Below are 14,654 nucleotides of genomic sequence, written 5' to 3'. Positions count from 1 at the left end.
AACCAGGGCTTTTCAGTCTGGCATCTTTAAATCAGTTTTCTTCAGTTCTTAGCTTGTTTTGTCAAGGAAACTTACAGCAATGTCCTATTCAGACTAAAGTGGAACAGTTTTGAAGGCACAGCTCCATTCTCTCACTTTTTCTGCCTTCCCTTTTGCCCCAATAGAAATTGACTGTAATGTTCTGGATAGTCTCTAGAGGCATGTGGTTTAAGAAAAGGCTCTATCTTATTCAGAGAAATGAGAAAATAATAGTGAAGTGGCTATGGGTTTAAGGATATATAAGAATAGATATTGTAAAATAATGATAATTTGCATTTTATAACACATATAAAGTACCCATAGTACTCAATATTTTTCTACCTAAACATTCCCTTTTTCTCCATTTTCCCTATTTATGTCAGGGCTACCACTATGCTATTTTCCCAGATTTTTTACCTCAATGATATCTTTAACTCTTCCCTCCTCTCCTCCCATATTCAATCGTTGCCAAGTTTTATCTCAATTCTGTTTCCACAACAACTTCTGCATTTCTTCTACTTTTCTCCACTTACCATTCTAGGTCAGGCTCTTTTCACTCTTTGCCTAGGTTATTGTACTAATGTCCTAAATGGTTTCCTACTTCCAGTTTTTACTCTCTCCTCTCCAAATTTCATAAGCTGCCAAAATGATACTCTTAAAACACAAGTCAACTTTGTGCCTCCTTTGCTCAAGAAACTTCAATGGCTCTAAGATAAAATAAAAACTCCTTTATATTTGGTATATAGAGCCCTTTACAATCTGGTTCAAGTCTGTCTTTTCAGCTCAATTTCATGTAACTTTCTCTCACTCATATTATATCCTAAAATGTATAATTGTGGTTCTCTGTCACCAATATCTTATCTCTCATCTCTGTGTCTTTGTGGTCACCCCCATGCATGGCATATTCTCTTCCTCCATCACCCACATCTCTTAGAATCCATACAGCTCACATACCACTTCTTACCTAGATCTCTCCCTATTTTCCCAGTTAGTGCTTTATTCTTAGAAATTACTTTGTATTTACTTAGTAGGTACTTTGAACTTACTTGTGGGTACAAATGTTGAGGGTCCTTAGCAGAAATTTCTCAATTTTGTCTTTGTATTCTCAATACAATCCCCCAGTACCTGGCACATGCTAGACACTTACTAAATATTTGCTGAATTGAGTTTTACAAGTGAGAAATCTGACATTTAGTCAATTGACTTGCTCTAGATTTTTGAGCTAGTTTGCAGCCAGTTGAAATTTAGACTGAGGTTTCCTATTTCAAATCCAGCACTATTCTAAGCAAAACTATCCAAATTAGAGATTTCCAATTTCCATGGCTAGAAAGTAAGCAAGTTGGTGAAGCCCCTTAAAACATTTATCAGTGCACTGTAAGATAGAAGCTATCAAAGAGAGAGACCCATGTTTTAGTTTTTCCTTCCCACCCCTGGTATATTATTCAGTGCCTTGCATATGGTGGGTGATTTATAGTCGTTGTTTTATTATAGAAATTAGAGTTTGGCAATCCAATTTTCAAAACTGGACAAAGTCAGCAAGAATGTTGACCATGGCCAGAGATTAGGAGAGGTGGGTGAAGATCAACTACAAAATGCTTTTGGGCAATAGAAATTTAAGACTATGTTTGCAAGGGGTGTATGAACCTTAAATCCTGGAGGGGAAAGAAGATATTGTGTCCCCACCAAAAAGAAGTCCTTTTATCTTGGCTTATATTCACACAACTCCTATTCTAATTAGGACAATGAAGTACTGGGCTTCCCAGTTAAAGGCCAATATAAATAGTATGCTACGAATGGGGTCCCAAAAGAAGGAGCAGAAATTAGAGGAAAATGGTTGGGTAAAATGTTTTCTAACAATAGCTAGAAATTACATAGTCCTTTAAGATCTGCTATCAGTATTATCTCATTTTCTTCTCATAATTGTGAGGAAGATGTGATTACTATCTCCATTTTAGATTTAAAGAGGTTAGGTGACTTGCTCAGGATGACAAAGCCAGTAAGAATCCAATGAAGATTTGAACTCAAATTTTCTGGCATCCAGTACAGTATTCTGACCACTATACTACAAAGGAAAAAAAATCAAAATGGGTATTAATGAGGATTTTAATGCAGCTCGACAGGATATTTCAGAGAAACAGTTATGCAAGCAGATTAGGAATCAAAATAAAATACTATTTGGGGATCACCTTAATTACAGCAACTCAGCAGGTAATCAAAGAATATGTTAGGAGTGTTTCCTTATTATAGGAGAGGAAAAGACTAGAGAAAGGAGGATGTTTTGGCATCAGCTTCCATTTCCATTTGAGCAGTGATCTAAAGTGTCCTCTCTGTTGCTCTCAGTATATAATTTCTCAGCAAGAGGCAGCCTTGTGTAGTAAAAGAGCACTACATTTAAAATCATGGTGTCTGAATTGGAATCCGGGCTTGGGCAGCACTCAATATCTTGGGCAAGCTACTTAACTTTTTTTTCCTTTGATCTTATGACTTCTGAGCTGCTCCAAGAGCCTCCTCACACTTTAGATCAGGTATCATTTGGGATATGTAAAGAAAGCATCATAATACCTATTTCCAGTAAAATTTAAGTTTCAAAGAAGAGGTAACCATAGGAATCTCTAAAAAGACTTTCTTTATAGGCAAGCTAATTGCAATGTGCCCTTAGAAATGGTGCCTTTTTGGGACCAGATGCTAGGTGCTCTTAACTGGTGCTCAAATTGGTAGGACACCCAAACTGCCTTTTTCTATAATTTATGTTCTGCTGGTATATATAGAATAAGATGAATGAGGCTTCCCTGCGCCTCTCCAGAAGATGAACCGAGTACTAAATAGAAGCAGCAAGAATGCTGAATTTCACATTCTTCTCCAAAACAGCTTTCCCTCAACATTAATCATGGTGCTATATCCCTGAAGGGATTTTCTCCCTGTAATGGACTATGCACAAATGAACCCATATATTCCGCTTGGCCTATTTTGAATAACGCCTCTGACAATCCCACCACCAGCTGGATTCTCCAATGTAGGCAGGCTTTCCTCATGCATGGCAGGCTTGTCTTCCTGTTTATTCAAGTGCTTTACATAAATTTCCTGAAGCACAGGAAGGCTGCTTTGCTCCCTGTTCCTTGATGAACTGTCTAGAGGAGCTGGAATTTCAACTTGAAGATTTAGTTCTGCTTAAAGCAGTTGTCTCCAGACTCTGTTTCCTAAATGCTATGAATGCTTAGATTGTTAGAATTCTAGATTGCTTCCTTAAATTCATTCACCTACCCAGGGTGGGCAGATGGTGGTGGCCCTGGCCCCTTCTCCCTGTTTGCTCATCATTTGTTCTGTTAGAACCTTAGCTTCATTGTCAGCAGCTGACCTGAAAGTGAAGGACATGTATGTGCCAGATGCTAACAGCTGCTCAGTAGAGGCTTAAGGCATATGGGAGAAGTGTAGTGGGAGAAGGGAGCAAGGGATATATTTAGGGAATGGAAGAAAAACTGGCAAGGTGATAGCAGCTTTGACCTTGATTCCATGAGCTCTTGCTAAAATTTGTATAACTCTGCAAATTAGTGAATTTAGGTCTCCCAAAACCATTAGACCAAGACTACGAGATGCTGGTTTCTGGCCAAGAAAAAAAAATCTCTGCCAAAAACATGCAGATATGACCTCATCTCTCAAATGCATTTGCCTGGAAAACTCTCAAGTGGGTTTTTCAAGTAATATGTGTATTATAGTTAGCTGTGCTCACCTTTTCTCCCTCTGAGTCTGTGAGCTCTAAGTACAGGAATCTTTTCTTACCAAACTTTGTATTTCCTCAATAATGTGAACTACTGGCTTTATAAATGCATGTTTCACATGTTCTGAGTACCCTTATTTTTTATCATCAATACTGTACACATAGCCCTAATTTAAGGAGAGGAAAAGACTAGAGGAGGGAGAATGTTTGGAATCAAACTGCACTTGAGTGATCTAAAGCATCTTCTCTCTGTTACTCTCCTAGTGTCTCTCCTCTCATTGAGAGGTAGTCCAGTGTAATAAAAGAACACTGAATTTAGTCATGGAAATTGAATCAGAGTCCTGGCTTGGGAAAGATTTAATGCCTTGGCCAAGTCACTTCACTTTTCTCCTTTGAGCTTATGGCTCATGACTTGCGTGGTAAGTAATATGGAGTGAACTCCTTAAGGACAGGAGTTATTTTTTCATTTTCTTCCTAATATCTAGCATAAACCTTTGACCATCATTGGTGCTTAAAAGATGTCTGACAAGATGGTACTGGATTGTTCTAGAAGAGAAAATGAGCTGATAAAAAGTCTTTTCAGATAATTAAGTTTCTTAAGCCTTCCAGAAGGTATTAATATTTTATGGTAAGTTTAGCATAGTGGGAAGAACACTGGGTTTAGTGATTAGGACTAGAGCTCAGGAGAGAGTTTAGGACTGGATGCAGAAATTAGATCCAGGAATTATCTGCAAAGAAATAATAATTGAACCCATGGGGATTGTCAAGATCAAGAGGGAGAGAAAACATATAGAGAAAATAGTGAAAGGCCCTTATTTAAATAATAATAAATTATCACTAGCATTTATATAATACTTCTAATGTTCCAGGCACCATAATAAACACTTAAAAATTATTTCATTTGATTCTCCAACAATCCTGGAAGGAAGGTGCTATTATTATTCCCATTTTGCAACTGAAATTGAGACCATCAGAAGTCCCTCAGAGTCACACATTTAGTAAGTATCTGAGGCTAAATTTGAACTCTGTTATTCCTGAATCCATCTCTCTAAAGGCACACTCACTTACTACCTTCTCCTGTCTTATATTAATATAACCCAATCACTTGGGACAAGTTATTTTACCTCTTTAGGTCTCACTTTCTTTTTGAAATAAAGAAAACAGGTTAGATAGTTCCCTTCCAGTGCTAACATTTATGAGCCTATATATATATATTAAAGAAATGTATATAAAAAGCAACCACCAACCATAGAGAACAACAGGGACATCATCAATAACAGAGATGGGAAACTTTAGTGAGAATAGAGCAAATACAGACCAGATCTGCAAAGGACAAACCCAACATGGAGCAATAGTACATAAAGGTAGAAATCACAGTTCCCACAAACCTAACTCTATCCTTTAGTCTCCAAGTTTTACCAAATTTATATATTAAATTTGTAGCTGCTACAAATAGTATTCAGGTCAAAAGTAGCCGCATTTTCCCAATGGAGAAATCATTGCAACTATACTAAAACTTCTCGAGAATAGTTATATATTAGAAAGAGGGAAAAATATGGGATTTCAGAAGCTAGAAAAGAGCCACACTTGTTTCCTACCCACATTCTGAGGCCCAGCTCAAACACCACTTCTACCTCCTCCATGCAGCTTCCCTTGGTTAGTGAAAGCACACAGTAAAAAGCTATGCTATACTTAACATGTATTGGTCAACCTGCCATTGGGGGCGGGGAAGGGGGAGGAAGGAGGGGAAAAATTGGAACAAAAGATTTGGCAATTGTCAATGCAATAAAAAGCTATAATAAAAAAAATAAAAAATAATTTTTTTTAAAAAAAGCTATGCTATAGGGTACAATAAAATTTGAATTTGGTGTCTTTTGAAGACAGTCCATTTCATTAGCACATATGAGACTAATATAAGAAGGAGAATTCAGATGAGAAGTTTTGATTAGAATCCAGAAACTGTATATCATTGCTAAATTGGCCCATTTTTTCCTGTTGTAATTTTATCTTTTTTTTTTAATGAAGCCTCTAGGGGAAAAATTAAATGTCTGCTGGATCAATTTCCACCTAAAAATATACAGTATCTGCAGTGGTAGTTCCCACAGATTCAAGAAAGCATCCTTTAGGGGCAACCTATTTACCCACTCATTCTGATGGGCTGTAGGTCAACTTTTCCTTTATATCTTGCTGTTAGTTTTTAGGAATTTCTATACCTTTCTTTTTCTGGCAATAAACTCAAAATACTTACAAAAATGGATATTGTTTGAGGAAAGTGGGCAAGTACCTGGTATACTAGAAACAGATCCCTGACCCAAAATGCTATAGATTAAACTCTAGAGGAATCATCTTATTAACTCCTCTCTGAAAATTCAACATGGAGCACCTGTTCCATGTAAAATATATATCAATGAAGGTCCAGAGATAAGACAGCATATGGCACATTAATGAGTAAGGTAAGAGGCTTATGGAATCACAAGTTCATAGTTTAACAGCTGGAAGGGACCTCAGAGATCATCTAATTCAATTCTCTTATTTTACAGAGTTGAAAATTAAGGCCCATAGTCGTTCCACCTGATGGAAGCTTCCCTCTTCCCTGGGAGAAGGAAGGTCTATTCTTCTTCACCCTAATGAGGCTTTAGATCTCATGACTCAAGAAATGAGCTTGAGGTTTTGGCCTGTTTCATTTTCCCCTAAACTTCTGGAATGAGGCAGGGGCAATAGAGGCCCCCAAATCTGGGAGTTTCAGCCATGACGACTTTGAAGGCACAGTTCCAGGCTGGGGGTTACATCAGCCCAGCAGGCAAGCTCCTGAGAAGCATGAATGCTTCAATGCCAGAAAAAGGAGTCTTTGGACTTTGAACTTGGTAGAACCATGTACTGGTTAGTAGGCACTGAGTTAATCTATGAACCTAATGCCCTCCATGTCTCAGAAACTGAGATGTTTTAAGATATAAATTGCTATGAATATGTTCATAAATATGTTATGAAGATTATGCTTCTGTGCCTCTTCCCTAATGTTTTTAAATTTGTTCTTGCTATACCTTTAAAATAAACATTCTCTTGTGAAAGCTAATTTGACTGTTAAATGAAACTGGGGGAGTAGGAGTTGCCTAAAATTAGGAGAGTCTAATTGGTGAGGGCTTGGATAAATGGAAAAGCAAGTGAATATTTTTCTGCAATACCATTAAGAACACTGAAGACTAGAATAAATAAAAAAGAGTAAGAGTACTCATAACTGAAGTGACGAGAATAAGGAAGAGGTACTTGAATTGAGGCTGAAGGACTACAAGGTTTTTGTGAGGCTGAAATGAGGAAGGAGTACGTTCCAGGTATGGGGGTTCAGGTGCCAGTGCATGGTGATGAGAGATGGGATGCTAGACTTAGGATGACTGACATCAGTCAGTTAATAATATTATTATTATGCTAACAATATTATAATTATGTCAATATTAATAATATATATTATTAATTGATATGATAATATTATGTTAACATTATAATTAATCATTTTGTTAATAATGTTATTATTATTAACACCTACTTCCCATTTACTATGAGGAATAAATGAGATAATATTTGTAAAAGTGCTTAACACAATACCTGGTATGTAGTAGGTGCTAAATAAAACACTTGTTTCCTTCCTCTTTATTTTGACTTGTACTGCATAGTTGATGACAATATTGAGATGGGATGGGACTCATGTTCAGCACCTCCTACCTCTCCCTTTCTGATAGGACTCTAGGCCTTTAATTCAGTTCAATTTAACAAACATTTATTAACCACCTACTACATCTTAGGAACGACGCCAAGTGCTAGCCATTTGTAAGTCAGGAAGACCTGGATTTTATTCCTGTTATTGAAATATCTCAGCTGTGTGATCGCCAGACATGTGGCTTAACTTGACAGGGCCCTCAAGCACCTTTCTAAGTCTATTAAAGCTACAATCCAGTTGTTAACTGTTTTACTGTACAGAAACCTTAGAGTATAGTGAATAAAGTGCTAAATTCAGTGTTAAGAAGATCTGGGTTCAAAGCTCATCTCAGATATTGTGTTTATAGAGGAGTTTTCTCACATAAAGTCCCTTCCACCCATAATATCACAGACCCCAACAAGAACCAAACCAAACATACTTACTGTCCCTGTTTAGGATTCTCAGCCAGTTTCATTATTTAAAAAATGAGAAGGAGCCCTTTCATTAGTTAAATCAGAAGAGGGTTTCTTTGTAATTTTGTTGCATTTACTTCCTAACCATTGCAAAATGATTTTCATGTTCATTATACAAATCAAAGAAAGATGCCTCCCAAGAAAGGGTCAGCTGGAAGCATCAGAACTTGGTGTTTAAGTCTCCTATTATTCTTGTTATTTTGAACTAGCTACACTGTACAAGATGCTCTAGAACCTTCAAAGCCTTGACCCTAGAGAGAATGAATGCACTTACCTCAGCATACTGGGCTACAGCACTGGCTTCTACAGCATATACTTTCCTAGCTCCAGCCTGCACAGCAAAGAAGGAAAGAATTCCAGATCCACAGCCAACATCTAGGACCACCTTTAATAAGAGGGGGAAGACAGAAGGAAATGGGGGGGGGGGAAGGAGGATGTAATCAAATACCTACAAATAAATTATATGTTATAGGCACTTTTTATTTGGGTTTTTTTCAGGATTTCCATAGTAAACAACCATTCCAACTCACATTTACAAGCTTTGAAGGTTTATTAGTATTTTTCTTAAGGAAACCTTATGGTTTAGTAAACAGTACACTAGACCTGACATCAGAAATAATAATGATGATGATGATGATAAAACAGCTAGCATTTATATAGCACTCTGAAGTTCACAAAAGCACTTTGCAAATATCCTCATTTTTTCCCCTCAAAATAGCATTAGTAAAAAATGTGATGATTACTTTCATTTTACAGATGGGGAAACTAAGGCCAAAGGAGGTTAAATGACTTAGTCAAAATAACAGCACTAGAAGTTGGACTTGAATTGAGTCTTTTGGGCTGCGGGTCCAGTACTTTATCTTTTGTACCACTTAGCTGCCAGAAAGATCAAAATCCTACCTCACTTTATTAGTTGTATTATTCTGGGTAAGTCACTTAATTTTTCTATGTCTCAGTTTCCTCATCTATAAAATGAGGAGTTTGGATTTGATGGGCTTGAAGATCCCTTCCAGGTCTAAACATATGATCCCATGAGATTAGTAGAATATTATCTTCATTATATAAATGAAGAAAGTGAGGCTTTTAGAGATGAAATAATCCATGAGAAGTAAGGTCTCTTTGAAGAGTTAATTTTTCTCCCTAAAATTTGTTGGTTTCAATAATATTCAAATTCCCAAATAATTGATGGGAAAAGGAAATCAAGATCCCCTTTGTAAGCTGAACAAATTGAGAGATGATATGATTTTTTTTTCCTTCAGGAAGCTCTGTTGCTGGTGGGTACTAATCTCTTAGAGAGGGAGGAAGCTTATCTATCTTTATTTGGACCTTAATGCTGTTAGGACTATGACACAACCTTTTTGTGCAAACATTTCTGTGCAAAGTCAAGGATGCCTTTGACATGAGTGTATACTTATATGTGATTATGAAACCTTAACTGCTTTGACATTCTTCATACTTTGGCTTTTTACTATGGAATGTGCCATTTTGTAACTGTAAGAACTACACATGTACAAGAAACACATGTAAGCGAAATTTATGATGATGTCAACAGAATTTTGTGGCGTTTCAGTAGAATTTAAAAAAAGAGAAATTGAAAGTTTTCTCATGGTTTTAATACTCCCCCTTTCCCTCTAATCTTCTCTGTATACATACCACCAATCTAAGAAAGGGCTTTTTAATTTTTCTCCTCAAAACAGCATTAAATAATTCTTTGCCCTCTCTTCCATTAGCAATAATAGCAAATAGTCACGAGAAGTCAACTTGGTTAAATGGAAAATATGCCAGATTTGAAGACAGTTCAAATCTTGATTGCCATTTATGATGTGGGTTATCCCAGGCAAGCTACTGAACATCTATAAGTCTTACTTTCCTTGTCTGTAAAACTGTGGGGTTAAGCTAGATCAGAGATCAGCAAATTACTTGAAGATCAAATCCAGGCATGTTTGTCTAGTGCAAAGAATAGTTATTTATTTATTTATCTATTTATCTATCTATCCATTTGTTTGTTTGTTTAAGACAATTGAGGTTAAGTGACTTGTCCAGAATCATAAAGCTACTGAGTATTAAGTGTCTGAGGCTAGATTTAAACTCAAGTGCTCTGAGTAGATGCCCATCAATTGGAGAATGGCTGAATAAATTGTGGTATATGAATATTATGGAATATTATTGTTCGGTAAGAAATGACCAACAGGACGATTTCAAAAAGGCCTGGAGAAACTTACACGAACTGATGCTGAGTGAAACTAGCAGGGCCAGGAGATCATTATATACTTCAACAACAATACTATATGATGATCAATTCTGATGGACCTGGCCATCTTTAGCAATGAGATGAACCAAATCAGTTCCAATGGAATAGTAATGAACTGAACCAGCTATAGCCAGCGAAAGAACTCTGGGAGATGACTAAGAACCATTACATTGAATTCCCAATCCCTATATTTTCGCCTGCCTGCATTTTGGATTTCCTTCACAGTCTAATTGTACAATATTTCAGAGTCCGATTCTTTTAGTACAGCAAAATAACGGTTTGGTCATGTATACTTATTGTATATCTAATTTATACTTTAATATATTTAACATCTACTGGTCATCCTTCCATCTAGGGGAGGGGATGAGGGGAAGGAGGGGAAAAATTGGAACAAAAGTTTCAGCAATTATCAATGCTGTAAAATTACCCATACATATAACTTGCAAATAAAAAGCTATTAAAAAAATAAACTCAAGTGCTCCTGACTTCAAAACTAGTGCTCTATCTACTGCGCCACCTAGATGCTCCCAAAGAATAGTTTTTTATATTTATATTTTTGTTTATTCATTTTTTTGTTTGTTTTTGCTGAGGCAATTGGGGTTAAATGACTTGCCCAAGGTCACACAGCTAGAAAGTGTTGGGTCTCAGAACAAATTTGAACTTAGGTCCTCCTGACTTCAGGGTTGGTGCTCTATCTATTGCGCCACTTAGCTGCCCTAGTTTTTTTTTTTTAATATTTTGAAATGCAATTATTTAAAAATGTAAAAACCATTCTTAGCTCATGGAGCAGTAGTAATTTGTGAATCTCTGATCTAGATGATCTAATAAGGCCCCCTTTCAGCTCTAAAGTCTATGATGATCTTAAGTAAATATCTTTGGCAGCATTAAAATGTTAGAAAGGATTTGTTTACATGAAAGAATGAATATAATTTACAAGGCTATAAATTATAATAGAGCTGACATCGCAGATTGAGATTCTATTTCAGCAGCAATTTAGGAGCTTTGGTCCATTAACCATAGGATTCAGAGCATGAAGGAAGCTTAGAGATCACACAATCCAACCCTTTCATCTATAGGTGAGAAAACTGAGGCATAAGCAATTGGTAAAAGTTTCAGAGCCTGGCCTTGACTATGTCTAACTTTAGGGATCATTTAGCTCTTTTATTACACTTCTTGGACTCTTTCCTCTTTGGGATAGCTGTTTTGATATTTCTAGGACAGATACTGGGCAGAGCAATCACTTTGGCATTCATTCCTTTGGACTAAAATATTTTCTTGTTTCAAGATACAAGGTTAACCACAGAGGAAGTGATTTGTTTGGGAGAAATTGTTAAAATCTTCAAGTTTCTTGATTCCAGTCATCTCTCTGTCTTTCTCTCTCTGTGTCTTTGTTTGTCTGTCTTTCTCTTTCTCTCCACACCCATATCAACATACCTTTTGTGTCAGGATCACAGTGAGAGAAGAGTAGATTTAAGAGATTCATCAAAAGGATCTGGATTTCTTCAGAAGAAAAATAAAACTGATAGAATGATGTATGAGTTTGCTGATGTGAGAACCCAGTTACGCCTTCTTATCCTGCACCATTCTCTTCTATAATTTTCTATAAAACCTCAATGAAAGACTTACCCTATTATGTTATTAGAGCAGTGGTTCTCAAACTTTTTTTTATCTCAAGACCCCATTACACTATTTTTTAAAATAATATTTTATTTTCCTCCAATTACATGTTAAAACAATTTTTAAAGATTTTGTATTGTTTTAAGTTTTGAATTTAAAATTCGATTTCTTTCTCTCTCCTTCCCCTCATCCCACACTGAGATGGCAAGTAATCTGACTTAGGTTATACATGTGTAATCATGTAGAACATTTCCATATTAGTAATTTTTAAAAGAAAACTAAAACAACAACAAAAAGAAAGAGAGGAAAGAAGGAAGAGAAAAATAGTATTCTTTAGTCTGTATTTAGACAATATCAGTTCTTTCTCTGTAGATGAATAGTATGTTTCATTTTGAATCTTTTGGTATTGTCTTGGATTGTATTGCTGAGGATATCTGTCATTCATAATTTTTCATTGTTCAAAATTACTATTAATATGTACAATGTTCTCCTAATTCTGCTCACTTCACTTGGCTTCAGTTCACATGTCTTTACAGGTCTTTCTGAAATCATCCTGCTTCTCATTTTTAATAGCACAATAATATTCCATCACAATCACTTTATACAACTTGTACAGCCATTCCCCAATTTATGGGCATTCCCTCAACTTCCAATTCCTAGCCACAATAAGAAGAACTACTATAAATATTTCTTGTCCAAGTAGAGCCTTTTCCCTTTTGGGGAGGATATCTTTAGAAAATAGACCAAGAAATGGTATTGTTCAATCAAAGGGTTTACACAGTTTAAAGCCTGTGGGCATAATCCCAAAAAGCTTGCCAGAATTGTTGGATCAATTCATAATTCTACCAATAATGCACCAATGTTCCAATTTTCCTACATCCTCTCCAACAGTTATCATTTTCCTATTTCATCATATAAGTCAATGTGATGGATATGAGGTGTTACCTCAGAGTTGTTTTAATTTATACTTCTTTAATCAAAAGTGATTTAGAGCATTTTTGTATGATCATAGATAGCTTTGGTTACCTCTTCTGAAAGCAGCCTTTTCATATTTTTGACTGTCCCCCATTACACTCTTTAAAATTATGAATGACTCCACAAAGATTTTGGTTATCTTGGTTAGATATATTTATATTTATTCTAATAGAAATTCAAGCTGATAATTTAAAAATATTAATTCATTTGTTGACAATAAACCCCATTATGTTAACACAAAATAACATGAAAATGAAAAAGCAAATTTCCAAAACAAAAAATATAAATGAGAAGAAGCATTATTTCATATCTCTTTGCAAATCACGTCAATGTCTGGCTTAGTAGAAGAGAAAGAGATTGTTATATTTGCTATTACATTCAATCTATTGCAGCATGTTATTTTGGATGAAGAATTTGAAGATAATCTGGCCTCACATAGATATACATTTGGAAAAAGAAGCATATTGTAACCAATGATTTATATGTGAAAAGTAGCAAAACAAAATAATAAAAGACACATTTTAGAAAAGCAAAAGTGTCGGTTATGTAATCAAAGTGAACGATATTATGCCTAATTCTACCAATAATGCAACCCATTTTCCTCCTCCTATTCAATCTATCATCCCTCTCTGCAGTTCCCACCTAAAATTGTATGTATTGATAAACTATCTCAATAGGTTGTTAATTCAATAGTATATCATAATCTGGAAAATACATTTTTACCCATTTAGTTTTGAGTTCCTAAGAACTGTTATGGTTTTGGGCTTCATGCAATATGTACAATGTCCTATACAAAAGGAACACCTGGAAAACCTCACCATCTATGAGAGATTTTACATTTAGACTTTATGCATGAAATCCTCCACGATAGATATTAACAAAATAATAGACATGATGCATTCCCTTTTGTGATGCTTTCATTGATATTCAGGAAATCATGGAAAAAAGTTACCTCTACTTGCATATGTTAGGGACTTACCTATATTTTTATATTCCTGAAAGACATCCTGTAAAAGGAGACTCTTTAGGTATGTGTTTTGCCTTACAAAATCCACTGTTTTGTTTAATCAACAAGTCATAAGCATAGTAGGATCTTTTATACCCTATATCACAGGGGTCAGCATGTGACCCTGAATGCATCCGAGCTATATTAAAATGGAATTGGGAAATACTTAGCAAAATAAACAGAAATACAATAAAACAAAAGTAGTATTACATTTTAAAACTAATGTGTGGATCCTTATCTATAGTTTCCCTGTTTCTATTACAGTTTGCTCCCCCAGCTCTATATAACTTGATCAACTATGTAACTGGTTATTTCAACTGTGGTTGACAATTGTCTGTGAAAGTCTATCTGTTTCCTTCTCATTACTAACAGAGATGGGAATTTTCTCTTTTAGAAATGTCTTGAAAACTGATTCCAAAGGAAAGACACTGACCCTAATTATCACCATTGCTTAGAGAAATTTAACTCACATTGCTAAGAAAGTGGACATGGTTTTTAAGAATATGGAAACTGGGAGCAAACACATCAAGAAAATATGTCATAATTTAAGGGCCATCATGGGGATGATTAAAATATTTGACATTTATTTAGTGTTTTTAGGTTTGCAAAGCATTTTATATCCATTATCTCACTATATCTCTCCCCACAAGAAAGAATCTCATGGAGGAGGCAGTACAACTATGGTCCCCAAATCACAGCTGAAGAAATAATGAGCCACAGATGAGCTTCAGAGAAGTTAAAGTGATTTTCTGAAGACTACATGTCTCGGGGAGCTACGAGCTATAGTGCTAACTGTTCTCTGGAGACATTAACATACCCAAAGGGGATAAAGAATCTGTTGCTTATATTTTCATCATATCTTCAGATTCTGATTAACAGAGGAGGAGAGAATTCTCTGAATCCCTTTC

The 14,654-nt window shown here is 35.7% G+C and overlaps 1 protein-coding gene across 2 annotated transcripts in view; it reads right to left on the bottom strand.

The window, feature by feature from the left end:
• LOC127555577 (histone-arginine methyltransferase CARM1-like) overlaps window positions 1–14,654 on the bottom strand; it is a 242,669-nt gene that overhangs the window by 60,285 nt on the left and 167,730 nt on the right. For both annotated transcript variants that reach the window (XM_051987990.1, XM_051987980.1), the window contains exon 5: window positions 8,172–8,282. In XM_051987990.1, coding sequence (XP_051843950.1) covers window positions 8,172–8,282 — 111 coding nt within the window. The remainder of the gene's footprint in view (window positions 1–8,171; window positions 8,283–14,654) is intronic.

The sequence above is a fragment of the Antechinus flavipes genome, chromosome 1 (assembly GCF_016432865.1).
Source record: "Antechinus flavipes isolate AdamAnt ecotype Samford, QLD, Australia chromosome 1, AdamAnt_v2, whole genome shotgun sequence".
NCBI lineage: Eukaryota > Metazoa > Chordata > Mammalia > Dasyuromorphia > Dasyuridae > Antechinus > Antechinus flavipes.
This window is presented reverse-complemented; position numbering and strand designations above follow the sequence as displayed.